This window comes from Camelina sativa, chromosome 13 (assembly GCF_030686135.1).
Source record: "Camelina sativa cultivar CO46 ecotype springtype chromosome 13, ASM3068613v1".
Classification (NCBI taxonomy): Eukaryota; Viridiplantae; Streptophyta; class Magnoliopsida; order Brassicales; family Brassicaceae; genus Camelina; species Camelina sativa.
Window position 1 is genome coordinate 20,809,089 of NC_141892.1, and position 26,962 is coordinate 20,836,050.

At 34.2% G+C, this 26,962-nt stretch overlaps 5 protein-coding genes and 1 pseudogene across 8 annotated transcripts; 3 read left to right on the plus strand and 3 right to left on the minus strand.

The window, feature by feature from the left end:
* Nucleotides 1–37: 37 nt before the first annotated feature.
* Nucleotides 38–4,776, minus strand: LOC104737001 (uncharacterized). Of its 2 annotated transcripts, XM_087481942.1 has the most exons (8): nt 4,148–4,468; nt 3,672–4,063; nt 3,384–3,569; nt 3,185–3,286; nt 3,055–3,126; nt 2,855–2,968; nt 2,093–2,196; nt 38–1,478 (listed from the first exon to the last, which is right to left on the minus strand). In XM_087481942.1, the coding sequence occupies exons 7-8, from the start codon at nt 2,135–2,137 to the stop codon at nt 258–260; spliced, it is 1,266 nt and encodes a 421-aa protein (XP_087338068.1). In that variant the 5' UTR covers nt 2,138–2,196; nt 2,855–2,968; nt 3,055–3,126; nt 3,185–3,286; nt 3,384–3,569; nt 3,672–4,063; nt 4,148–4,468; the 3' UTR covers nt 38–257. The 2 variants fall into 2 exon arrangements, with proteins under 2 accessions (XP_087338068.1, XP_010455402.1); XM_010457100.3 differs by lacking the exon at nt 2,093–2,196 and having other exon boundaries at nt 4,148–4,776.
* Nucleotides 4,777–4,854: 78 nt separating this feature from the next.
* On the minus strand, nt 4,855–6,729 carry LOC104737004 (uncharacterized). The gene is made up of 2 exons (XM_010457101.3): nt 5,614–6,729; nt 4,855–5,248 (listed from the first exon to the last, which is right to left on the minus strand). The coding sequence occupies exons 1-2, from the start codon at nt 6,385–6,387 to the stop codon at nt 5,123–5,125; spliced, it is 900 nt and encodes a 299-aa protein (XP_010455403.1). The 5' UTR covers nt 6,388–6,729; the 3' UTR covers nt 4,855–5,122.
* An 11,216-nt stretch (nt 6,730–17,945) lies between these two features.
* Nucleotides 17,946–18,932, plus strand: LOC109128371 (uncharacterized; annotated as a pseudogene).
* A 2,021-nt stretch (nt 18,933–20,953) lies between these two features.
* On the plus strand, nt 20,954–22,779 carry LOC104737006 (elongator complex protein 6). 2 transcript variants are annotated; one of them, XM_010457104.3, is made up of 5 exons: nt 20,954–21,274; nt 21,358–21,430; nt 21,929–22,137; nt 22,238–22,384; nt 22,493–22,779. In XM_010457104.3, exons 1-5 carry the CDS (start codon nt 21,038–21,040, stop codon nt 22,616–22,618), a joined length of 792 nt encoding a protein of 263 aa, XP_010455406.1. In that variant the 5' UTR covers nt 20,954–21,037; the 3' UTR covers nt 22,619–22,779. The 2 variants fall into 2 exon arrangements, 1 of the variants encoding a protein (XP_010455406.1); XR_015578349.1 differs by having other exon boundaries at nt 20,988–21,274; nt 22,234–22,384.
* On the minus strand, nt 22,767–24,332 carry LOC104737005 (uncharacterized). Its single transcript, XM_010457102.3, has 2 exons — nt 23,407–24,332; nt 22,767–23,053 (listed from the first exon to the last, which is right to left on the minus strand). Exons 1-2 carry the CDS (start codon nt 24,073–24,075, stop codon nt 22,928–22,930), a joined length of 795 nt encoding a protein of 264 aa, XP_010455404.1. The 5' UTR covers nt 24,076–24,332; the 3' UTR covers nt 22,767–22,927.
* Nucleotides 24,333–24,659: 327 nt separating this feature from the next.
* Nucleotides 24,660–25,658, plus strand: LOC104737007 (uncharacterized). 2 transcript variants are annotated; one of them, XM_087480479.1, is made up of 2 exons: nt 24,660–24,881; nt 25,265–25,658. In XM_087480479.1, exons 1-2 carry the CDS (start codon nt 24,813–24,815, stop codon nt 25,580–25,582), a joined length of 387 nt encoding a protein of 128 aa, XP_087336605.1. In that variant the 5' UTR covers nt 24,660–24,812; the 3' UTR covers nt 25,583–25,658. The 2 variants fall into 2 exon arrangements, with proteins under 2 accessions (XP_087336605.1, XP_087336604.1); XM_087480478.1 differs by having other exon boundaries at nt 24,746–25,182.
* Nucleotides 25,659–26,962: the final 1,304 nt, after the last annotated feature.

Below are 26,962 nucleotides of genomic sequence, written 5' to 3' on the forward strand. Positions count from 1 at the left end.
CGATATTGTCACTGGTTTCGAGAAGTATAAAATCTCCTTTTAAAGCATGACCAACGAAAATAAATATAAGAGCTTAAACTATCAGCAACAGTTCAACAACATTTCAACATCTAAAGGTTAATAGAGGGATTACAATAAAGCATTCAAGGTGAAGGAGTCAGAGACGAATCAGATCCACCTTTTCATAAGAAACTGTCTTAGACTCCAGCTGCGTGAGTGCAGCAGGTCTAGCAACTTTGCAACATTGGTTGATTCTCTTAACGTGGAGCTGCGTACACCTGGCTTGCATCGTACTGATTCACTTGTGTGCTCCCTGGAGCAGTCACATACCCTGCAGGTTGAGTTGCAGGCTGTTGCTCATATCCTGCTTGATTAGTTGCTGCTTGTGAATAAGCTGTTTGGCTTCCCGGTGCTGCACCATATCCGTAGTTAGGATCTTGAGAGCTTGTGTTGTAACCATAGTTTCCACTGTTTTGGGTCTGAGCAGTACCATAAGCGGGCTGTGAGGATGGATATGAACTGTATCCACTGGTTGGAGCTACTTGCCCACCATATCCAGCTGCTCCAGCCTGCTGTGCACCAGGCAGGTCATGAGTGGAAGAAGTTGGCTGAACACTTTGTTGCTGGTAAGCTGGACCAGTTGCAGGTGTTTGTGTACCATTGTTGTAACCGTCAGATGGAGCCGAGCTATAGGAAGGGTATGCTTGCTGTTGCACTGGCCCACCACTTGACGTGTAACCATATTGTTGTTGTGGAGCCATGTTGGTAGTGGTACTGCCATATAACGGTGCTGCTGCTGCTGGAGTTGCACCTTGGTAAGGAACATCACCGGAAGGAGTTGCCGCTGCAGGCCGTGGAGGCCCATATCCTTGCTGGACTGGACCTTGTTGCATACCATAAGGCCTACCACCAGGTTGCTGCATTTGTGAATAGCCTGGCTGAGCACCACCCACTGGTGGGTATGAAGCTCCATAAGGAGGCTGCATCGGAGGATTATTGTCATACTTGGGCTGTTCATACATCTGCCCATAAGTCTGCTGATGACCGGTCTGAGAGTAAGGAGCAGCATGTCCATACTCTTGGCCGTGACTCTGACCGTAACCATAACTTACTTGGGAAGGAGGGGGACCACCCAAGGCAGGAGAAGGTGCATGGCCAGGAGGTGGAACTGGACCAGAGGTTTGAGCTCCTTGTCTACCATAATAATCGTAAGGACCAGAAGGTGGAGGTCTTTGGTCCCAACCAGTATTATATCCACCTCTAGGGGGCATATGCTGTGGAGGATAACCACCGTAACCGGGAGAATTGTAATGTGAACCTTGAGATGAATACGGTCCACGGTTGTGGTAATCATAGGGCATTGAGTGGGGAGCATAAGGACCTCGTGAACCCCATTGAGGTGGACCACCAGGCCCTCGGGGTCGGTAGGGAGGCTGATTATAACCACCAGCATTAGCATAGGGTGATGGCCTTGCATCCTACAAACAGAACAACAATAAAACATCCCATCAGAGACAATAAAGATGGGATAACATTATAAACAGTAGGTGATGCTATCATAAAAACATGATTCTACTAGGACAAAGCAGATGAAATTGCAGATATTACACAAAAGTGATCAAAGAACATAGCAAGACAACAAGAACAAGAAGGATTTTATTATAGCAGTCCGGCCAAATGAAAATCAGAAGCATGCCACAGATGCAGTGACAGCTATAATCCTACAGATAACATGTCAAACTAATAAATATTTCAAGTGAACAGAAATTTTTTTGCCTCAGTTTGGCACCATAGAATAATTGGAACTGCAGTACTTGACACAAATAAAATTAGATCTTGATGTCATATTAAAGCAAATTCCCCATTACACTCTCCCCTAAGCCATTCCATGCAAGTTCAGGCATATCTTATGCAATTTATTTACACTAGGTTGCAAATGGAGTTACAAAAATCTCCCAATCTCAATGGTAAACAATAGGTGTGCATTGGCCCACAATATTCCAGATAAAGCTTTCTTCAAAGACATTAATTATGGACATTTTCCCTAGATTTAAAGTTATCAGTATTGGTCCTGGAGTTGTAAGTCTCAAACCTGCAAGCCTGAATAACAATGTCTGATACCTTCTTCTGCAGACATCAGTCTACTGAACACCAGCGAGGCAATGCTGACCCCAAAGTGAACGGTACTAGCGAAATCTGCATTTTTAAAGCCAACACCAATTCGAGAACGGCACCTTTAATATTAAAAAAATCATGGCAACCGATATCGAGGATAGAACATATGATGTTCTTAACAGGTTTAACTGAGCATTATGGTACACTCGCACATGTTTGTTTTTGCAAGCTAACCTTTTTGGCAGCAGATCAACTATTCCTTAAGGGGTGCGTTCAAAGAAGATGCAGCTATCTAATGAACCTAGGAGATGGTATTGTTAAGAGCACTTAATAGACTACTGCAAACGTTTTCCATACGTGCTAAAAGATGGAGTGTAACATTGATTTCATAGCGTAGCATTATTCCCAGGAAAGCAACATAAATCTGAGAAGAAATCCCCATCTTAAACAGCACAACATGAAAATAAAATACTAAACCAGATGATGGAAACACTTTAAGCAAGCGCACATATCTCTCAGCTCAAACAAAGTGTTTGCATAGTAAAACTAAAGACGGTAGCAGGTACCACCATATCATAATATAACATCCCAACCAGATAAACCATGGACCAAAGACGAAACGAAAACACAGCAGCATTCAGAAAATGAACGATTTTTCAGGCACACGATACAACAAACCAAACTCAAGAATGAATGAAAACACATGCATCGTTGAGAGCAAATAGTATCAGAAACAAACCTGATACATAACTTCTTTTATCATGTCCGTTGCTATGTCAATCTGCCTCTTATCTCCAGAAATACGGACAGTCCTCTCCTTCTCACCATCACCTTCCGCATGTTGAGGTATTAACTACACAGAAATTTTTTTATCAGTTTTCACATAGATTGAGTCATGGTAAAAAAACGCGTCCTAACATCAGATAAAAGTAACCCCACCTGAATACGTGCTCCAGACCTTGTCTGCATGTTTTTGATTGTCTCCCCACCTCGGCCAATAATAAGACCAACCTGTCAGTTGAAGCCGGATTAGGTATGATTACATTGATGCTAAAAAAATTGGGAGTACCTTATCATTCGGAACTTTAATCTCTATCTGTTCTGGAATCCCAATCGCATGAGTGGCAAGATGACGCCTCGCAACTAGGGCAGGTGAACCTCCTGCTTCGGCCTAAGGTAGTAGCAGAAGAAAATATTATCTTAAGAGTTACAAAGATTGTGTAGGTGAAGAAGCCAAAACTGATGGGAGAAAAAAAACAACTGTTAACCTCTGCTATGACTGCACTGATAAGCTTCTCAGCATTTTCAATGCATACAACAGTTCCAATGATCTCAACTGGTCTTAGCGCAGAGTTCGGATCAGCTTCTGAATCCCTCAAAATTTGGATTTTGGCACCCGAGTTAAACTGAAGATGCCGTATAGTCTCCCCGCCTTTACCAATCAGTATACCTACCTGCAAAGCATTGTGATAATACGTCAGTGACAAATTTACAGTAAGACATTGTGATAATACTCAACAGACTAGTCAGAACAGAGACCAAATAAATCATATTACCTTTGAACTTGGGACATCAATCCTACGAGTAGTGGAATGAGTAACATCAACCTCCTTCTGAGAATTATCACCACCCAATTCCTTATTTTCTTCTTCACCAATCTCCTTCTCATTCAATTCCTTACTACTTTCATCAACCTCTTTCTGAGATTCACCACCATTACATTCTTCTACAGTACTTTCAACTGCTGGCTGATCTACACCACAAGTCTTATTTTTTTCAGACTCTTCAGCATTAATGGGATCTTGAACTTCCTCAACAGGAGGTAAAGTATCTTGATTCTCATCCTTGTGTACACTTGGTTCCTCAGTTTCCTCTTCCTTAGGTTCTTGAAGCTCTTCTTCTTCTTTAACCTCCACTGAAGAACCATTTTCTTGTGTTTTCCCATTATCTACAAACACAAAAAAGTGAGACTAACATAGCCAAAACTGTAACCCCCATTTTACACACGAAGCGAAAGAATCAGAAGAAATACCTAAAGCATCTTGAGTTTCATCATCTTGGAGCTTGGCTCGCTTAGCCTGAGAAGAATCAGAAGCTGGTTTGCTCTCATCTAATATATCTCCGTTAGAGCCATTATCGAAGCCGGCATGTTGCTCAGGCTCAACCTCGTCGAGCTTGCGCTTGAGATCGACCGGTGTCGCAGGGATAGTAACAACCTCTTCCTCCGCCATCTCTTGAAACGATGAATCTGGGGAAAGCTGCGTACTTTTTTAGGGTTTGGGGAAAGAAGAGAAAATAGACAACTTTTTTTTTTTTTAATCTCGTCCGGCAATAGCTGTGACTCTCTCTGAGCGGTGACACAAACAACTGAGATTAACTTTGTAGGCTCGACTGTGTGTTTCTAAAGTTTGGGCTTTTTGGGCCTTTTTATGGGCTAGCCCGTTTGTTTAACAAAAAAAAAAAACTATACCAAAAACACAAAGTTCATCGTGTTTTTCTTGCTTTCCGAGGCTTTTGGTAACTCTCTCACATTGTTTTCTGCTTATGTTTTGAACTTTGAAGTATCAACAAGAGTTTATAGACGAAAGTGGGATTTCCTACGCAGTACTCTAGTGGTTTTATCGACTTCGAGTGTTGTCCACATCTTAATAAGATGTGTTTATTTCTTCTCCTTGATAGTTTCAACGCTTAAAACCCTGATGGCATCCATACAAAAAGCCTGCATAGCTTGTGATATGATTAAGATCAAACAAATAAAAACGCTTACCAACTGGGATTTTTAGTGTCTGGACATAATAATACATAGATTGCTACAGTTGTCACTTAGCGTGTCTCCCATGACAGGGACAAGACTCAGCAAAAGCGACTTCGTAAGATGGTAAACTACTTAATGGATAGGTACGACATAACCACATGGTTTTGTATTCTTTTGATACATAACATAATGAGACAGACATTGTACGACTGTTTCTCCATTGTGTATAGGTATTGTAGACATCGGCTTCTCTCATCTAAGGCTCATAACCGGCCATGCGCTAGGAGATGGCAGAGCAGGGCGGATCACAGGGACCCTTCTTACCTCTGTGAACACTTCATTGAGTCGGGCTGCCTGACTCATCACCCGCAACGCCTTCTGCACAGATTACAAACAACCCAAGACGTGATAATGATAGAAGAAAACACCACCAAACAAATAACAAGCAAAAGAGCTGTGAGCTATGGAAAATATCAAATTTCAGTACGTTTTACGGGTGATTCCCTAACACATTTTTTTTGTTCTTGAAACAGACAAATTACAAGAACACATATTAACTACAAATTGTATCCTTAGTTTAAGCCAGGACACGACAATCATTAAACTAAAGAACTAAACCTGAAATTCTACTGCTCAACTCAAACCAATTGTATCAACGCAACCTAAAAACGAATCATTGTAGACTAGCTTACCAACTTCAAGCAAAATGGTGAACACAAGGCTGAAAGTTGAATATAGTGTACCTTGTCGTCAATCGTAACTTTAAGATGGAACCTTTGAGCTTTCTTTTTCATATTATACAATCTGCGTCCCAAGAGAACCAAACCCATCACAGCTGCCGCCATAGAGACAGACCAAACCGGACCAATCTTAAACATAGAGTACTTGAGAAGCACAAACGGCATCTTCCACCACACAATCTCTCTGCTTTTACCCTCATCGCCAGATTTCACAGCTCCAACTTCTACAATACTCCCTCCGTTTCCTTCACCCGCTTCAGTAGAAGCAACAACACTACCCGAAATAATCTCATCTTCACCATTCACAACCCTATAATCTCCAGAAACCAATTCATGTCCCCCTGAATCAGACCAAGACTTGCTCGAATCCTCAATAGGCTCTTCAACACCAGATTGGCTCTCAACGTGCCTTTCATCAGCTGCAGCCTCGCTCTCGAGATCCTTTTCATTTGCAGCTTCATCAAAACCACTCAACCTAACCTCACCACCACCGAAAACATCATAAACCCCTAATTCACTTCTAACATAATCATCACCCAATAGATTAACACTGAACTGACCCAAACCCAAATCAACCCGATTCGGAGGCTCCGACCCGTAATCAACCCGGAAAGAATCGCCCGATTCAGCTACGAGATTATCAGCAGAGAAATGATCAGAGAGAATAATCATACCGACATCGTTAACACTTGAACTCTTCTCTGATATGATCGAATCAGTTGATTCTGTATCAGACCCATGAAGAAGCTCCCAGTCGAGTAACCCATCATCATCCATGGTGATCGAATTCAAAGGTTTTAAGAACAATCAGAAATCCTCCTAATATGAAAAGCCCCAAATTATTTTTGCAGAAAGGAAAACAGAAATAGAGCGGTTGATGTGATAAAATATATATAGAGAAAGAAGGGTTCTTATCCACTCTGAGGAGAGTAACTACGTGGAGATATCTAATTGGATGCGTGTCAATCGCAATGCACAGCTAGATCTTCTTTACGCATTTAAGTATGGTGGATTGAGAGAGGAACAGAGGTATGGTATTTATTCCTTTCGTCTCTCTACCATCCTTTTATAATGGATTAATTTGGATGTCATGGACTCATAGATAAAATGATGTGTATTAAACGGATTGAAAAAAAGGTGTTTAGATCAAATAGAGTGTAAAATGAAAAAAAATTATTTGGATGTTTGCCACACGTTGGAAGATGAGAATTAAACGGATTGAAAAAAGTGTTTAGATTAAATATATAGTAAAATATACAGAACAAGTAACGTTCAAATAAGTGGAATAAATGTTAAATGAAGAAAATATACGTGTCGTTAAAGTTATATATGTCACTGCTTGAATTGTGCAGATGATTAAGTAGAGTAAAGTGTGTAGATTATGTTTGGTGTTTGCCACGGGTTGAACGATATAGATCAAATAGATTATAGACATACTATTAGATTAAATAAAGTATAAATAAAGAGATTTTATTTGGATGTTGGCCACGAGTTAGAAAATGCGAATTAAGCGGATTGAAAAGAAGTACTTAGATCAAATATATAGTAAAATATGCAGAATAAATAACGTTTAGATAAGCAAAATAAATGTTAAAAGAAGAGAATAGTACGTGTCTTTAAAGTTACATATGTCACTGCTTGGATTGTGCGGATCAAGTAGATTAAAGAAAGATACATGTTTAGATTAATTTGAGTATAATGAGTTGATTATGTTCGGTGTTTGCCACTGGTTAAACGATGCGGATCAAACAGATTAAAGATATACAATTAGATTAAATGGAGTGTAAATTGAAGGGATTTCATTTGGATGTTCACTACTAGTTTGAAGATGCGAATTAAATGGATTGTAAAGAAGTGTTCGATCAAATATATAGTAAAATATGCAGAATAAGTAACGTCCAGATAAGTGGAATAAATGTTAAATGAAAAGAATAGTATGCGTCGTTAAAGTAACATATGTCACTACTCAGACTATGCGGATCAAATGGATTAAAGAAAGACATATGTTTAGATTAAGTAGACTACAATAGGTATATTATGTTTGGTGTTTGTCACGGGCTGAACGATGTGTATTAAACTGATTAAATAAATGATTTGATTAAATCCCTATATAAGTAAAAGAGAAATACAAAAGTGCTTTCGGGTCGGGTCAATTTCGTAAAAATAACCCAAAATTAAAAGAGTCAGATTCGAGTGAAAAATACCTGTGACATTATAAATTGGTTATCGCCTTATCGGGTTATTTATTTTATATTTATATCGTAAATACTAAATGAAAACTTAAATAGATTTTCCAAATAGTTGCAATAATATTTTTGATTCATGTAATTTAGGAAACATACAAACATTCATTTGTGTTATGTTAGTTGACAACGCTTCAATTTTGGAAACTATAATTATGGTATTTTGAATTATAGAAGTACAATTTACTACACAATTTGGAACATTTACTACGCAATTTTGAGTTATATAAATATCATTTAGTTACAAAGCTATTTGCTTTCAAACTGTACCTAAATTTTAGTCCCCTAATTGATTGCAAAACCGAAAATCTCATTAATTACTATCCTAAATTAACAAAATTCAAAAATATTTCTTTTCAAGATTTGATAACCAAATTAATTATGGTTAATATTTCAAAAATTAGGAGAATATACCTTAAAATCTACCCTGATCGAGTAACATGTATATGTTTCCCTATAAATATATGTTAGTCATTTAGATTGAATTCATATTACCTTCCACATTTTATTTGCTTCATTTCTCAATTAAGTTTTCCAAATGGCTTTGCTACTATGTTTCGATTTTTGTGTAACTCTTAAGCTTTGTATAAATGTTGCTACTTGGTTTCTAGTTTTGTGTCATAAGCTTTGTATGAACCCTTACTTATTTCATTTGCATGCCAATATATATTCCAGCTCGATGTATTATATTCTACTACAGATATATACATAACTAAAATAAATCTTGTGCAACAATGTATACCTTATTTTACAAGGGCAGTGATTGCTCTGTTAAGAGTTAAGAGTTTTTTTTATCTACATAACCGATTTCTTAAATTCAGATTTCACACAAAGTTTCACATTTTAAGCAGATAAATTAAAAATATATAATTTTTTATGCTGGCCCGATAACACTGATGAGAATCTAGAAAAAAACTTTGTCCGCAAGAACACGGGTTAAAACTTAACTAATATAAAATAAAATCAATTTTCTATTAATAATCATATTGTACCATTAAGATTACCAATCTTTTATATTGATTAAACTTTTTTTTGGTAGAAGACAAGGAGACAAGATCTCCCTGTTATTTCTTCAAACTAAAATAAAAACAAACTACAAACAGACAGTTTTTGTGACTGAAGCCCCGCGAACATCATCCTCAAGAAGCGACTCCACAACAAGTGGAGCATCATCTAACAAATAAAAACCTAAAGGCAAATTAAAAGAATAGTTAGCTAATCCATCCGCAAGGCGATTAGCTTCCTTATAAATATGAGAAATACGGACTATCCAATCCCGCGAGATATAGCCATGACACAAGAGTACCAAGAAAGACAAGGGATGAGTATCACAGATCCCTGACTTCAAAAACCCAACAAACAACTCCGAATCAACTTCCAGATCCAGCTGCTCCACTCTCAATTTTTGATTAAACTAATTCAATTTTTGATGGCTAATTTCGTTTGATATTTTAGACGTATAATAACTACAATTAAGGTAAAGATTAATATTTCAGAACTTGCATTTGAAAGTACATAGCCAAAAACAAATGCAATATGTACAAAAATGCAATATAATCCGAGGGTTTCAGTATAGATAATTTTATACTGAAGCTTCAATTTAAAATTTGAGAAGTTAAAAATGTGATAAGTTATATGAATAAAACAAAATTTGATTATTTTACATACAATGTTTTATTCAGAAACTAAACTATTTCAAATATTAACTAAATCAAATTTCAACTCAAAATTTTAATTCTTATACTATATTATGTATTTTACTACTTAAACTACAAACAATGACCATGTATATGTAATAACTCTAGATTAATACAAAAAATGATCTAAAAATATTAGTTGATATGGTTGATTTAAAGTTCTATTTCTATTATAATCCTATATTGGATTTACATTATGTGTAATATTCTAAAATTTACTTCTTTATAACATATTTTTTCTTATAAAGTTAATCAAATCTAATATATCTATATATATAAGACTATCAAGAATTTTTAAGCGTACACGAGTTGGTTTTCGAAACTCACAATCATATGGTAGAGCGGGTTATGGTTTATACTTCCACGAATGCAATCTTTACGGGTTGGTCCGTCCAATTATATATTGTGAGTGTGTTTTTACAAATGCATATTTTTATCGAATGCAATCTTTTATGGATTGGTCTGTCTAAATATATATTGTGAATGTATATTTTTTACAAATACAATCTCTTCTAGTTGGTTCGTTAAAAATATACACTAGATATGTATTTTTTTACAAATGTAATTATATACAATATTTTTGTATATTCCTACTTTTATTACAAATTATATTATATTTATAAATATTTCCCCGCGCTGTAGCGCGGGTCCGATCCTAGTAGATAGTAAAATGAAGAGATTTCATTTGGTTGTTTGCCACAAGTTGGAAGATGCAAATTAAACGGATTGAAAAATAGTGTTTAAATCAAATATATAGTAAAATATACAGAACAAGTAAGGTTCATATAAACGAAATAACTGTTAAATGATGAAAATAATATGTGTTGTTAAAGTTATATGTGTCACTGCTTGAATCGTGCAGATCAAATGGATTAAAGAAAGACATATGTTTTGATTAAGTAGAGTAAAGTGGGTTGATTATGTTAGGTGTTTGCCACGGGTTGAACGATACAGATCAAATAGATTAAAGACATACGATTAGATCAAATAGAGTGTAAAATGAAGAGATTTTATTTGGATGTTCGCCACGAGTTGGAAGATGCAGATTAAACAGATTGAAAATAAGTGTTTAGTTCCAAAATATAGTAAAATATGTAGAATAAGTAACGTTCAAATAAGCAGAATAAATGTTAAATGAAGAGAATAGTACGTGTCTTTAAAGTTACATATGTCACTGCTTGGATTGTGCGGATGAAATAGATTAGAGAAAGATATATGTTTAGATTAATTAGAGTAAAATGAGTAGATTATGTTCGGTGTTTGCCACGAATTAAACGATGCAGATCAAACAGATTAAAGACACAAGATGAGAGTAAATAGAGTGTAAAGTGAATGGATTTCATTTGGATTTTCACTACGAGTTGGAAGATGCGAATCAAACGGATTGAAAATAAGTGTTTAGATCAAATATATAGTAAAATATGTGGAATAAGTAACGTTAAAATAGGCAGAATAAATATTAAATGAAGAGAACAATACATGTGGTTAAAGTTACATCTGTCACTGCTCAAATTGTGAGGATCAAATGGATTAAAGAAATACATATGTTTAGATTAAGTAGAGTAAAGTGGGTAGATTATGTTTGGTGTTTGCCACATGTTGAACGATGTAGATCAAATAGATTAAGGGATTTTAGCACTCACACCCATTTTGGGGTAAACTTCTTTCACAAAAACCCACTTTCCCAACTCTCTATACTTTTGTGAGTTTGTTGCTTAGGTGTCCATGTTTTTATTTTACAATTTTGTCCTTAAAAGAATTTTGATGGAGAATAATTTTTTTTGAATCAATGTTTTTCTTTCTCTCTCCCTCACCTTTTTTTTTCTTTTTGGACAAAGGCTCTCCTCTTTTTCTTTTTCTCTTCCTTTTCTTTTATTGTACTAGTTATTATCAAAACTATATCTTTATTTTGATACAATAAGTTATGATTTAATATTTTCTATATTTTAAAATCTATATTAATATATTTTAGATGAATTATTGTACATTATGGTACAATGACAACATCAAATCCATATATCTATGGTCATGTGGATACCAATCAATTCAGGTATCCATGACAACATGTCCATATGGAAACATATTATCGAAGTAACACCCATCAATTCAAAATAAAAGTAATATCCATCAATTCAGGTGTCCATGAAAACATGTCCATATGGAAACATATTATCGATTGGGATTATAATGCAATTTGTGGATACAATATTTGTCCACATGGATTACTATTTGTGGATACAATATTTGTCAAACTTTTTCCCAGATTAAACTAAAACTAATTCAATATTAAATAGCTCACAAGACCACAATTAATCCGTAAAATCACAATAAAACCAAGAAAACTCAGGTCGAATTTCATATAATCTAAAGTGATAAGTAAAGAGATCTAAATATTTCACCTTCTCTGGATTTCCACCATTGTTGGAATAGTTTTTGAAAACTTTAGAAAAGGGATGGGAGAGAGAAAGAGAGAGAAACAGAAACAAGCTTTTCTCTTTCAATGGATGAACAAAAGCAAAACAAGGAAGAAGAAGATGTATTGTTTGGTTGAATAATTAGGAGGATCGTGAGTTGAATTTTTTTGTTGGTTGATAAATTGGAGGAATCATGGTTGAGGAAGAAGAAGATGCATTGTTTTCTCTCTCTATAATTAGAATCCACATAGGTAAGTTAATTGGAAGAGAGTTGGTTTGTTTAGTTTGAGGGGTAAGTGGTAATTTTACAAAAGAAAAGTATAGTGATAGTAGAAAGTGGGTGTATGTGTTCATAGTTTAGGGAAAAGTGGGTGTAAGTGCAAAATTCCCATAGATTAAAGACATATGATTATATTATATAAAGTGTAAAATGAAGAGATTTTATCTGAATGTTTGCCACCAATTGTAATATGCGAATCAAACATATTGAAAAGAAGTGTTTAGATCAAATATATAGTAAAATATACAAAATAAGTAATGTTCAAATAAGCAGTATAAATGTTAAATCAAGAGAATAGTAAGTATGGTTAAAATTACATCTATAACTGTTTGGATTGTGTAGATCAAATGGATTAATATATATATATATATATATATATATGTTTAGATTAATTAGAGTAAAATGGGTGTATTATGTTCGGTGTTTGCCAAGGGTTAAACGATGCGGATCAAACATATTAAAGACATACAATTATATTAAATAAAGTGTAAAGCGAAGAGAGTTCATTTGGATGTTCGCTACGAGTTGGAAGATGCGAATAAAACAGATTGAAAAGAAGTGTTTAGATCAAATATATAGTACAATATGTGGAATAAACAACGTTCAAATACGCGAAATAAATGTTAAACAAAGATAATAGTACGTGTCGTTAAAGTTACATATGTCACTGCTCGGATTGTGCGGATTAATTAGATTAAAGAAAGACATGTGTTTAGATTTATTAGAGTATAATGAGTTGATTATGTTCGGTGTTTGCCACGGGTTAAATGATATGAATCAAATAAGTTAAAGACATACAATTAGATTAAATAGAGTGTAAATGAAGAGATTTTATTTGGATGTTCTCCACAAATTGGAAGATGCGAATCAAATGGATTGAAAAGAAGTGTTTAGATTAAGTAGAATAAATTAGGTAGATTCTATTCTGATGTTAGCCACAAGTCAGACGATGCGAATTCAATAGTGACCAAAGACATACGATTATATTAAATATAGTGTAAATGAAGATATTTTATTTGGATGTTCTCCACAAATTGGAAGATGCGAATCAAATGGATTGAAAAGAAGTGTTTAAATCAAGTAGAATAAATTAGGTGGATTCTATTCTGATGTTAGCCACAAGTCAGACGATGCGAATTCAATAGTAAGCGTTGATTGTGGAACATTATCACCGTTTATTTTCAAACGGATAAATATGTATTTTAGCTGTTTTAATTATAATTTGGCTTTTAAATTTTGGAAGTTAACTAAAAAAACAAATTTACATTTAATGGAATTTCGTTGATAAAAAAAAAAGAAATATTAATTAGTATAGCCAATTTCTTTTAAACGACAATAGTGAAATTTTGGTGTTTAACCTACGCAAAATTATCAATAGCATAGTCAGAAGATAGGGGTCACTCTTCTTCTCTCTGATTCGAATCAAAGTAGAAACTTTTCGAGCTATTGTATTGAGTTTTAAAATAATCAATGGTTGAGTCATATCTCGAATTTTCTGGTTGTTTGAAAAAATTCATTATAATTAGAATTATATAGTAAATAATTCTTATAATAAATATAATTTAGAAAAGCTCATCCAAGAGATATAGCAGGTCATCTTGATCCGTAGAAAATCCAAAAATTTTAGGATCAAAACACCTAATCCTTGCAGATCTATGAACATTGAACATCTAACAATTTGCTATGAATATAAATTCAAAAAACACTTAGAGCATGTCCAGTGGCATTTTTGATTGAGTTGCTCAAACAATTTCTGGGCCAAAAATAAAACAAAACACATAAAAAAGCCCACTTTCCTCAAAATTATTTCTCAACCAAGAATCGGAAGAACCGTTGAAAAAATTTTACGTGGCAAAATCTGGTTGGGTTTTAATAAAATATAAAACACAAAAAAAAATTCCTCATTTTCTCACTTTTTTATATAAAATAAATTAAAATATGTAACACAAAAAAATCAGCTGTCACCATTGAGACCCTATGGCCTTGAAAACGCTCCGCTAATAATTTTTTTTCAGATATGGTGCTTATCACCATAAATCCGGTTCCCTTTTTAAAAAAAAATTATAAATGATACATTAATAATTATCCAAATTTGTATTAAAAGAAGGTTTATGGTAACTAATATATTGTTTTAAGTAAAAAAGAATATGCTTATGCAATAAATAATTATATTAAAAATAACAAAATAAATAAGAATAATTTACATATGTTGTAAATACCAAAACAGTTAAGAAATTATAAATATATATATTTTAGCTGTGCATAAAAATATGTACATAAAAGTTAAATTTTAGTTTAAATAAATTTGATTATTTTTTTATAATTACAAATTAAACCAATAATTTATAATTAAAAAATTTTAACAAAATTTAAAAAGAAATTATAGTTTCTTCTAGAACAAATTTATGTTTAAAACATTGCATTCCTTCACTATTTTAATGAACACAAATTTACATGATTAAAAGAATTTTTGGTTTTAAAAAAAAAATTAAAATCGCACATGTACAACCAATCAGAAGAAGAAAAGTTAATTTGCGTTTTCTGCAAAAAAAAAAGCGGATTGTTCAGTAGATAATAGCATGGACCTCGTTTCAAAAATACAATGAACTAGATTTTAACCCGCGGTACACCGCGAGACAATTTTTTAACTAAAATTTTTAAATTTTATTTATTTATTATTTATTTATTTTTTTGTGTTTATATTGTATAATTGTATTTTGAATGTTAATTCTAGGATTGCACCCGTATACCACACAAAATAATTTGCTTTTTACAGTCGTAATTAAATCAACTTTATTACTATTTTTAGATTCAACATGTTAATACATATACAATAAAATATTAGTCTAGTAACAGGAAAAAAAATCCTAAATTATCATATAAATTACATGATTATCATGATCACATGTTACTCTATTAAATTATTACAAAGTACATAGAGCATTTAATAGTCACTTTGGAATCAATTAAACAATTATCATTCAACAAAAACTTTGAACAACTTCGCCAAACTCATCTCTTTCTTCTCTCCTCCTCCAACATATTTTCCTCCTTTGTGGCCTCAACGTAGGCCCCTTTAATTTACTCCTAATTGTTTGAAAAGATATACAAATGGATCAAAGCAAAATCCTGGAGTGTACCAAAAACCGAAAAGCTTGGTAAGTGCAAAAGGATAGTATATATACAATAATAAATATAAAGAGGATACCTAGAAAGGTGACCAGCTTACCGTGTGCTAAACTCAGATTGGTTTCTTTCTCAACATGCATTTGTGACATAAGTACATAACTACATGGAGTCCAAAACAAAAAATTAGTGTAGATATGAAATAAATCAAACAAAAAATATTTTGATTATCCACTAACTGAAAGGTTGCATGTTCACGTGAAACCAAATCTTTTTTTTTCTTTCAAATAAATGGATTTTAAACCATCTAAGATAAGAAAAGAAGGGTATTAGAGATGAAATAAAGAAAGCATAAACATTTTGTACCAATAAATAAATAAAGGAATAAATGTGCACCTGTTTATCGCCAAAACCAAATCAAGTGTCTCAACCGGGAAGGTTACTTTAAGTGTATGAATTGATGCATTTTTGTATTGCTATTGAGACGTTATTTATATAGTTCTTTGAAGATGGTAAAATTAGATGTGATATGAGATCGAGAATTTATTGGTAAGCAAGCAAAAAATCTAAAAATATATATGGCAATTTTGAATTAATGCAAAAGGTTTACCATCTTGTGTTTAGCTATGCGGATGTAGGTTTTGGTTGTGGGTGTTGTGTTTCTCTTTTGAAGTTGATATTTATAATTGAATAAATGCTTGCTGAGCAAGGTGTCAAACGATCTTTAGCAATAAACACAAGATTTTTCTGTATGTCTAATGGAGTTGTGAGAATATTGCAGAACTATATTTAGTTTCTAAAGGAGATATGTACAGAAATAATTGTATTTCTTGCTTACAAAGTTATATATTTGCTAAAATGTGATTTCCTTAATTTTGGTTCTCGTGCTTAAGGACGTTATCTACGTCATAAGTATCTTTGAGGTTGTAATATTTTGTTTCTCAAAGTGGGTCGATTTACATTAAACATATCATAAAGATGTATTAAATAAGTTTTGAGCATTTATTCTTGATCTCTTAAATGATGGTGTCATGCTGTTTATGGCAATAAGCATTAATAAATTTGAACCATTCCTATAGTTCCATTAATTGAGTTAATTCAAAATGTTAGTTTAAGAAAATCTGTAGGGATTAATTAAGTAAAAAGATTATTTTAGGAAAATCTGGAGGGGTTAATGTTACAAAAAACCAAATTAAATAAGTTAAACTTCAAGGGCATAACACAAAATGTACTTCAAAAATGTTAATATAGAGAAGGTTACTTCAAGGGCATAACAATAAATGTTTTATTTAATAGATTTTTTTAATACATAAGTGTACTATATATACTTATGTTACTATACTTTATCAAAATGCAGAAAAAAACATCTATTCCCTATTCCCCTTGGCCTCTCTCTCTCTTGAGATTTCACTCAACACCATTTAGGTAATCGCTCTCATATTGTTATTTTCTGAAAACCTACTCTCATAGTTTAACAAAAAGATGCAAATATATCACCATCCTCTCCCCCTTTAATTACGTACGTACCTGCAGGTTTATTTTTCTAAACCCAATTCTATATAGGTTTTGTTTAATATATTTTCAAAATGAATTAATGAAAAATACACTTTTAAATGCTTTGTTAGATTTTAAATTTATACAAACTGATTTAAAGTGCAGTTTCCATGTTAGTAAAAAGGGTTGTAATATATGTTTTAATTTGAAAATTAATAAAAATAAGAATCTTATTGTTCAGTAAATAATACTATTGTCTATGCTACTTAAATATCATAGTGGTTATTAAAACACTCATATATCATAGAGTCTCAATGTATTTTGGCGTAAATATTTCATTGACATAGCCTCAAACACCAACGAGGATAAACTATAATTGTTGGAAGCGATGATTGGTGTTTCGCGAAACAACCAAGATGTGCCAAAACAGTTAGGTATAGGCCATTAATTTGGGAGTCCACATTCAGAAGGTCTATCATCCAACACTCCATCTTATGTGGGTAATAACTTAATAGCGCAAAATTCACCTGATTTTTGGGGACCTGGTTATCAACAATGGGGAACACCACCAAATGCTCCACAGTGGGGCACACCGCAAAATGCTCCACAGAGGGGCACACCGCCAAATGCTCCACATTGGGGCACACCGCCAAACATTCAACCATGGAACAACTACAAAATGTTCAACAAGGTGGATCATCAGGAACAACTTCGGTAAATGTTCAGTACGGATTTTCACTTGGAGACTACAGTAACAATATGAGGAATACTCAACAAAAAAAACTTCACCCATCATTCAACAAACATCATCATCTAGTCTCGGTTTCACAAAATATTTTGAAAGTGGACAAATGCCACAAACACCTAGACCATGAGGTCTTTTTAATATTTGGGAAACCTCTCAATGACCAAATGAAAGTAATCAAAATGATGTAGGAGATGAAGATTAATTGTTCGTAATTTTGTGTTATCAATTAGTTTTTTTAGTATCATTTATGTTAAAATTTAATGTAATTTGTTCTTCTAAAATAATATACGTTTAATGACATGTCGTTTGTAATGAATTTCAGGCATTTCGTATATGTCAATTGTGATCACAAGGCCTCAAAAAAATCAATTATGAAGAGAGAATTGAACTGTGGAATTTGGAAAATGAACAATTTGAAGAATTAGTAATTCAACCATCTTGAACTTATTATGATCGATATTTTCAAAGGGCACCAGCGCAAACCGATGGAGGTATGAGATGGAGAAATATTTGGTGTCGACTACAACAAGATGATGTTGGTTGTCTTCAACTATTATGAATGTCACTTCCATGTTTCAGGGCATTGTGTAATATGTTTCAAACAAACTAAGGTCTAAACCAACATTGAATATAGGGATTGAAGAGAGTGTGGCTATGTTTCTACGGATATGTGAGCATAAAGAAGTTCAAAGGGATGTTGATTTAAGATTTGGCCAAAATCAAGAGACTGTGCAAAGAAAATTTAGGGAAGTTCTTAAGGCAACAAAGTTATTGGCATGTGATTATATTAGAACTCCAACAAGATTAGAGCTTTATCGCATTCCTGAAAGACTTCAAGTAGACCAAAGATATTGGCCATATTTTAGTGGATTCGTTGGAGCTATGGATGGGACTCATGTGTGCGTCAAAGTAAAGCCTGAGTTGCAACAAATGCATTGGAATCGACACGATAATGCATCATTGAACATCATGGAAATATGTGATTTGAATATGTTATTCACATATATTTGGAATGGAGCACCAGGTTCATGCCATAATACAGCTGTTTTGCAAATGACCCAACAAAGTGATTTTGGATTTCCTTTGCCTCATATTAGAGAAGTATTATCTCGTTGATTCTAGATATCCAAATAAACAAGGATTTCTCGCTCCTTATAGATCATCGCGAAATCGTGTTGTGAGATATCATATGTCTCAATTCTATTTTGGTCCCCCTCTCAGGAATAAACATGAATTATTCAACCAATGTCATGTATCTTTACGATCTGTTATCGAGATAACTTTTGGAGTTTGGAAGAAAAAATGGAGGATTCTTTCTGATTTTCGAAGATATAATGTTCACGTTAAAAAAAAAAGTGGTTATGGCTACAGTGGGATTACATAATTTCATCAGAATTTCAAAATTTTCTAATGCAGATTTCACAGATGTAATGACTGAGACAAATATAAACAACATAATTTTTTTTTTTCAACCTAACGTTAAACTAGAAAATAACTCCAAGATTGGTTGCCCAAACCGGAGGATAAGAGTTTACAAAGAAGTCAAACAACATAATTTTTGAGCATGATATAGGTGATATAGATGCAACAGAAATAGCAGATGGAGAACATATGACGCAAATAAGAGACAATATTGCAAATATGTTATCGGAAAATCAAAGTACTCGATAATCAATCTTTTAATGTGTTGTAAGTTTTATGATTGAAATCTTGAATCGAGATGAAAGATTTTATATGTTAAAAATTTGAACTTTATTTTTGAACTATTTAGATATTTAAGCTTCAAAAATATATAAAAATGTATATTTATTAAAATATATATACAATAAAATTAGTAAAATAATATGAAATCTGCCATTTAAACAGTTTTTCACCAATCAAACATTATTTTGTCCCGCTTATTATGCATAAACCGCAGTTGTTCCACAAATATTTTTTCCTTGCAAATACCGCAGTTGAACCATTCCGCACTGTAAAACCGCTTGTCCCGCACGGTCAATTACGCTGTCACCATTTGGATCCTGTTTGTACTGCATATTTTGCATTAACCGCACTTGTCCCACAAATACTTTTGTCCCGCACGTACCTCAGTTCAACCGTACCGCACTATCAAATCATTTGTCCCACACAACCAAATTTGTTGTTACCATTCACACCCTATATATAGTGTAACACAGCCACAAACATTATTAAAAAAAACACATCTCAGTTTCATCTCTATTATACGGTAAATCATTTATTTAATTATTAGGTGGACAACAATTATCATCTTAGAAAACTTAGGAATAAATAATGAACATGTTAATAGTTTATATTATACGATAAATATATTCTCATAATATTTTACATTTTCTCCGCCGTCAATATTTATACACTACTTTTTTTGTTTTTGTTTTAAAGGAGATATAAGTAAATAAGTTTAGCACTTATCATGATTAAATAAAGTTGTAGGCGAGTAATAAAACATAAGTATTTAAACTAAATTATACTTGTATCGTTAGCATTATAAAAAAAAACATCTTTCTTCTTTACCTTCTCCTTCTTGGAATTTTTTTTTCTTTAAGCTTCAAATTACACAGAAGAATATAATAGAGATAAAAAAACATCTTTCTTCTTCGTCAAGAATTCTGCATATTTTTGGGACAAAGAAAAAATAGGTAAGATAATGAGAGCATGTATTAGAGTTTTATGAGGGAGAAAAAAAATTTCTCATGTTGATTTATCGTTTTCTACAGATAGACCAACGAATATGTCATTTAAACCATGAACTTTCAAAATTTGGTCATTTAAATCATGATGAAATCTGCCCTTTAAACAGTTTTTCACCAATCAAACCATGATGGATCATTTACAAATTTTGGTTATTTAAATTTCTGGTTTAAATAACAGAAATTTGAAAGTTCATGGTTTAAATTACATACATTTACAAGTTCATAGTTTAAATGGCCTATATTTGAAACTTTATGGTTTAAATGACATTTTTTCGAATTAAAACTTCCATTAAAATGACGTCGTTTTGTCAGTAACGGAATGATTAACGGCATAGCAATATATGTTAGTAGGTCAATTATCAGATTTAACGTCATGTATTTTTTGGCTTGATTAACAAAATTTCATGTTTAAAAAAACTAATCAACAAAAGTTGATGTTTTAAGCCTACAACAAAATTCATAGTTTAAATGACCAAAATTTGAAAATTCTTAGTTTAAATGACATTTTCTCCTTAAAAATATTGGTCATTTAGGGTATTAATTTATAAAGAATCGAAAGTCTAAGGGTTTAAAATAAACAAACCATTCTCCCGCGTATAGAATATAATTTCGATCAAACTTGAGGTCTTTATTGTTATATTTTCTTTCTTCTCTCTTTCAGCAAAAACCTAAAAATTTCTCCTTTGTCACACTCTTCTCCGTCCAATTCTCTCCATGGATCGTTCTGTAAATCTCCTCGACTTAGCCTTAGGGTTTGATGAGCAGCAGCTAGCCAATCAATCGCCACTAAATGGGAAAGTAGTACTAATCGAAGACTGTGTAGAGACGAGTGGCTCGTTCGTGCTTCACCAGTTGATGAAACGTGTTCTCTCCCCTAATTCCTCTGACGCCCTAATCTTTCTCGCTTTTGCTCGCCCTTTCTCTCATTATGATCGAATCTTGCGTAAACTGGTAAAAGTTTCAATCTTTTTATACTTTTTTTGTCTCAATTTTTTACATACATTGCTTTTCTCAGTGTTGTGCCATTGTAACAGGGATGTAATTTAGCTACCCACAAGACGAATAATCGATTGGTGTTCTTTGACATGCTGATGGTTAAGTGCTCAGGTGAGACTTTTCAGGTAAACACAGTAGATTTGATAAGAGAAATAGAGTATAGCTAATGGCTTAATTTCACATCAGCTTAGTTAACAAGTTAGTTAGTCTTTGATAAAGCATACTTAAAAGTGTATTGGCCTTGGAAATTAGGGGAGCTCTAGAACAAATCTCCTAACTTTTGGGTTCATTTTGGTGATCTTCATTATTTCATCAGCGCTTCTTCTTTGAAAGCAAACGATTTAAAGAAATAGAGTAGCAGTTGTCTCTCTTCTCTGTGAATTCAGATTCTGAACCAGTGGATTGTATTGTGAACACAATGATGATTGATGAGTTTTGGTGGGGTTAGCTTAGATTCTACCTCAAGATTTTTACTTTTGTTATCACACGAATTTGATTTCATCGACTTGTAGTGGACGTTTCATTGTTTTGTTTTTGTGTTGTTATCGACCATAACTCTATTTTTTCAGAGCTGAATACACTTTTCTTTTACTGAAATCTTTTTAACAGATGGTGATAAAGTGGAAGACAATGTGAGTGCAGTTGCAAAACTATTTCGGGAGATACAAGAAACCGTTCGAAAGCTACAGAGTGTAGCAAGTGGTAACATAACCGTTATGGTGGATGATATGTCTCTCCTGGAAATTGCTACTACCGGCAGCAATTCAGATCACGTCTTGGACTTCCTGCACTATTGCCACACCTTAAGTTCTGAAAGCGTAAGTCAGAGAGGCTGTAACCCATTTGTGAAGTACATTATAGGTTTTTTCTTCTTTTTGAGTCTTTTAACGGGCAATCTTTATATTTCTCTGAAGACAGAATTGTTCATTGGTCATTCTCAATCATGAAGATATATACGCGAGTATGGAGAGACCTGCGTTTTTGCTACAGATGGTGTGTCTTGCAGATGTTGTGATAAAGGCAGGGCCTTTAGCCTCTGGTTTAGCTAATGATGTACATGGCCAAGTAAGTGTAATCACAATACTCTTTTTCCTCAAAATCATTAATTGAAGCTTTTGTTTGATATTTTCTTGGTGTTTAAATGATTTTTGTCATCTTATTTTGCATATGCAGTTGACTGTTTTGAACAAGGGCATAAGCAATTCAGGACGAGGAAGCTCGAGGAACAAGTTGCAGAATTTTCAATTTAGGATCAAGGAGAATGGTATCGATTATTTTTATCCTGGCTGCAGAAGCTGATGATTACTTCTATCCTGGTTGCATCTAGAAATTTTGTTTTGTTTTCCTGAGGAAGCTATTGCTCTTAGGTTTAAAGATTCTGTACTCTGCTCACATTTCTTCCAAGGTGTCTTCTGGTTATCAGTTTCTTACTTTACGAGTCGAACACTTTGAGACACAAATGCTATACTGATCACTCGTCTCCCATGACAGACCCAAGACTTACAAAAGTGATAGATAATATTGTAAACTACTATGCATATGAACGACACAAAAACATGTGCTTCTGTTCTGTTGGTACATAAGATGATACGTTGTATGATCGCCTTCTCATCTAAGGCTCAAAACTGGCCACGCACCAGGAGATGGCAGAGCAGGGCGGATCACAGGAACCCTTCTTACCTCTGTGAACACTTGATTGAGTCGGGCTGCCTGACTCATCACCTGCGACGCCTTCTGCATAGATCATAAACAACACAAGATGTGATAGTGATACAAGAAAACACCACCAAACGAATAACAGCTGAAGGAAAATATCAAATCTCATCACTTTCTACGGGTGATGCCCCAAGCATTTTTTGTTCTTCATTCAGACAAATTACAAGAACAAGTTAACTACAAAATATATAAGCCAGGACATGACAATTATCAAACCAAACTCAAACTTAAATGCTAGAGATCAAGTCAGACCAATAGCATCAACGCAACATAATAGAGGAGAGATTCATCCTCAAAACGAATCATTGTAGACTAGCTTACCAACTTCAAGCAAAATGATAACACAAGGCTGAAAGTTGAATATAGTGTACCTTATCATCAATTGTAACTTTAAGGTTGAACCTTTGAGGGTTCTTTTTCGTATCATACAACCTCCGCCGTCCCAATAGAACAAAACCAATCACTGCTGCAGCCAAAGAAACAGACCAAACTGGATCAACCCTAGATGCAGAGTACTTGAGAAGCAAAAATGGCACCTTCCACCACACTGTCTCTCTACTATCACACTCATCACCAGATCTCACATCCCCAACTTCTACAGTAGATACAACTCTACTATGAGAAACAATCTCATCTTCACCATTCACAATCCGAGAAACCAATTCATCACCCCCTGAATCAGATTCAGACCAAGACTTGCTCGAATCCTCAATAGGCTCTTCAACACCAGTTCCATCAGCAGCAGCCTCACTCTTGAGGTGCTTCTCATCAAGAGCTTCAAAAACACATACCCTGACCTCACTATCACCCCAAATCTCCTCTTCCTGATTCAGAGGATCCGACCCGTAATTGACCCGGAAAGAATCAGGAGGTTCCAAAACACCGTAATGGATCGTATCAACAGAGAAATGATCAGAGAGGATCTTACCAACGCCGATTACACTTGAACTCTCCAGTTTCTTCTCTGACGTGATAGAATCAGTTGGTTCCGTGTCAGAGCCATGAAGCAGCTCCCAATCAAACAACTCCTCCACCTCCATGAACCCTAACGAAAGCCCTAAAATTTGCTGTTGATGATCCCAATTAGCCCACCCCAAGGTTCTTTTATTTATCTCTTGCTGCTGGACCAGAGTGATTACTGCCGATTACTAATTGGCTACGTGTCACCTCTCAACTAGATTCGCGGCACGCTATCATGTGTAACCAAAATGGTACAGTGATTTTAACTATTGTACCACATTTTAATTTGATTCAAATGGATAATTAATATAACCAAATTGTAAAAGCATACATGGACAATTCAACACAAATTCACAAGCTCCATCAAATAATACAAGTCTTTTTTTTTTCTGTAACATCTAGGTATTTAAAAAATAAAAATTAATTAAACTGTGAAAGTGAAATACAAAGTATTAACCATTAACTTTTTGATAAAAAAAAAAAGAAAAACCATTAAGGCATTAAGAGCATTATTGCTAAGGAGTTGGGTTTGAGCTCCAAAATATTAATAAAACCTCATATATGAGTCTATATATGAGTCTATGAGACTGAGAATCGGTTCTTTCGGAAGCATTCCGAGCAACCCTAAGAGAACGCTACATGGCGTCTCCTGAATGGTGGATTCAGAAATATAAAATAGAATTTTTTTTTCTCTTATTTCTTTTTCCCTTTATTGCCGACTGTTTCTATCTCTTCTCTCTCCCTTCCTTTGGAGATAAAACATGCGTTGGCGAGATCGTACTCTATCTGGAAGCCTGTTTTGATCTCATTTTCTCCAATGAATGGAGAATCACCTAAATTTTCCCGTCTCCGGGTGATTTTAGCCACCAGCGTAGGTTCTCATCAGGTTCGTACAACAGCTTTCAAAGATCAAATTAGTTTTCTTTTCCCGGAGAGATTTGTTGTGCTCTGTCTATGTGAGAATGAATCTGAGGCCGTTGGGTTTCAGGTTGAGCTATTAGAGAATGTTTGATCCAACTGTTTTGAGGTTCAGATCGAATTTAGTTGTTATATGCTTCCAACTAGTTTTGTTGATTGGTTTGTGTCATGTGAATTTTGGGCAACAAAAGGCATTCTTTTCATATGTTGATGATTGCTTCTGCTGTATTCTCATGGTCAATAGAAGAAAGAAGAAGATTGGTATTAGTGTAAGTTTGCATTTTCAAGCATCAGTTTTTGTTAGTTTGTGCAGAGCTCTGAGGTCAGTCTATATTGCATTTTCTTTGACAGCCTTTACTTGAAGCAAACATAAAGGAACCCAAGAAGCTTCAAGTCCTTGATTCCAAAGATATTTCAAGAAGAAACACCATGTTGTATCTCACGACTGGATTCCTTGGAGGGATCAACATTCTCCATGGTGAAGCCGCAGAAGCTCGAGTAGGGAGAAAGGAGAACAGGAAAAAAGCAATGGAGAAGCTGAGGGCGAAAGCAAAAGAGTCAGAGCCCAACAAGTCAGGAAACCAAAAGATAGAGAAAGAGTTAGAGAAAGAAGAAGTATTTCCTCTACTTCCTCCTCCTCTTGTGGTGGAGGCAAACATGTTTCAATAAGCTATCTCCCTCACTCTCTCTTTTGTTTACTCATAGAGACACAATGTGTGAGAATCAAAAGCTTTTCATTCCAACACCCAATTGAGTAAATGACACTACATGCTGTTCTGTGCTATAGGTTTCCTATTATTACAAAACGTGTTAATATAAAAAAAGTGAAGATGATGACAAAAGATAAAGAGTAGAAACATGACTAGCTAGGTGATCTTTTTGTCCATGTTTGTGATGAGATTCTTCATCTGAAACCTCCAGAAACAGAAGTAAGCGAAACCAAAGCCGATCAACACATACAACCAAATCTTATCTTCGCCACCTTCCTAAAACAGAAGTAAGCGAAACCAAAGCTGATCAAAGCATAACATGATAGTGGAAGACGAACGACATGACTACAATTTCTACTATCCAACGGAATTCCATCACGGAGAAGGAAGTGGAAGTTCTCATGTCGATTTATCATATTCTACAGATATGCCAACAAATCTACATAATATGATGGGCATTCGAAATGAGGTTCATGATACACAAATGCATGATCTTTTGGAAAAAGACTTGATTGAGCATATCTGGCAAAACTTTGGTGCAACCGCACAATAAATCTTATTTCAAATTCTGTTTAATATGTTTAATATTTTGAATATTATAAAATGTTTTTACTATTTCGAATTTTGTAAAATATGTTTAATATTCTTAAGTTTGTAAAATTTAATTGTTTTCTATTTTATGTAATATAAAAAACATAAATAATTGTCTTGTCATTTTGTATAATTAAAGTTTGATAATTAATAAACACAAATTAAAAAATTATTATTTAAATGCTTGAGCAACCTTCTTTTGAGTTCTCTATTAATAGGGTGATTTTGCTTAAGTTTCTCTTAAGGTTACTTTACTTAGTTTAGTATTAATTATATAATTAATTAATATGAGAGTAACTATGGAGGGTTGCTCCACTAACGATGGTCTAACTATCTTCTTCTGAGTTTTTTTTTCTTTTCTCTCACCTCTCCTAGACACATGGTTATCTTTGTAGATCTGATTTCATTAGGCTCATCCGAATGATTTCATTCCGACTAAGAAGCAAGACAACAAGGCAGATGCGACGTGGCCAATCCGGAAATGCACCCTGAGGTGAAGCTATGCTATTATGTGATTAGCATTCTGGATATTGCGGGATTAGTTCGGAGAAGCCTCTGTTCATGATGGTTTTGCTTCGCGTCTCTTGGTCGGGTCAGTCGGATGTATTGTCTGTTTTAGCTTAGGACCGGAACAATGAAAGCCAGAGAAACCAAGCTATTCTGATGTTGCGCCTCTGGGTGTTGATGCTATTGGAACAAGTTCTACTCACCGATCATGAAGTTCTAATAGTTTGGAATTGCTTTGTTC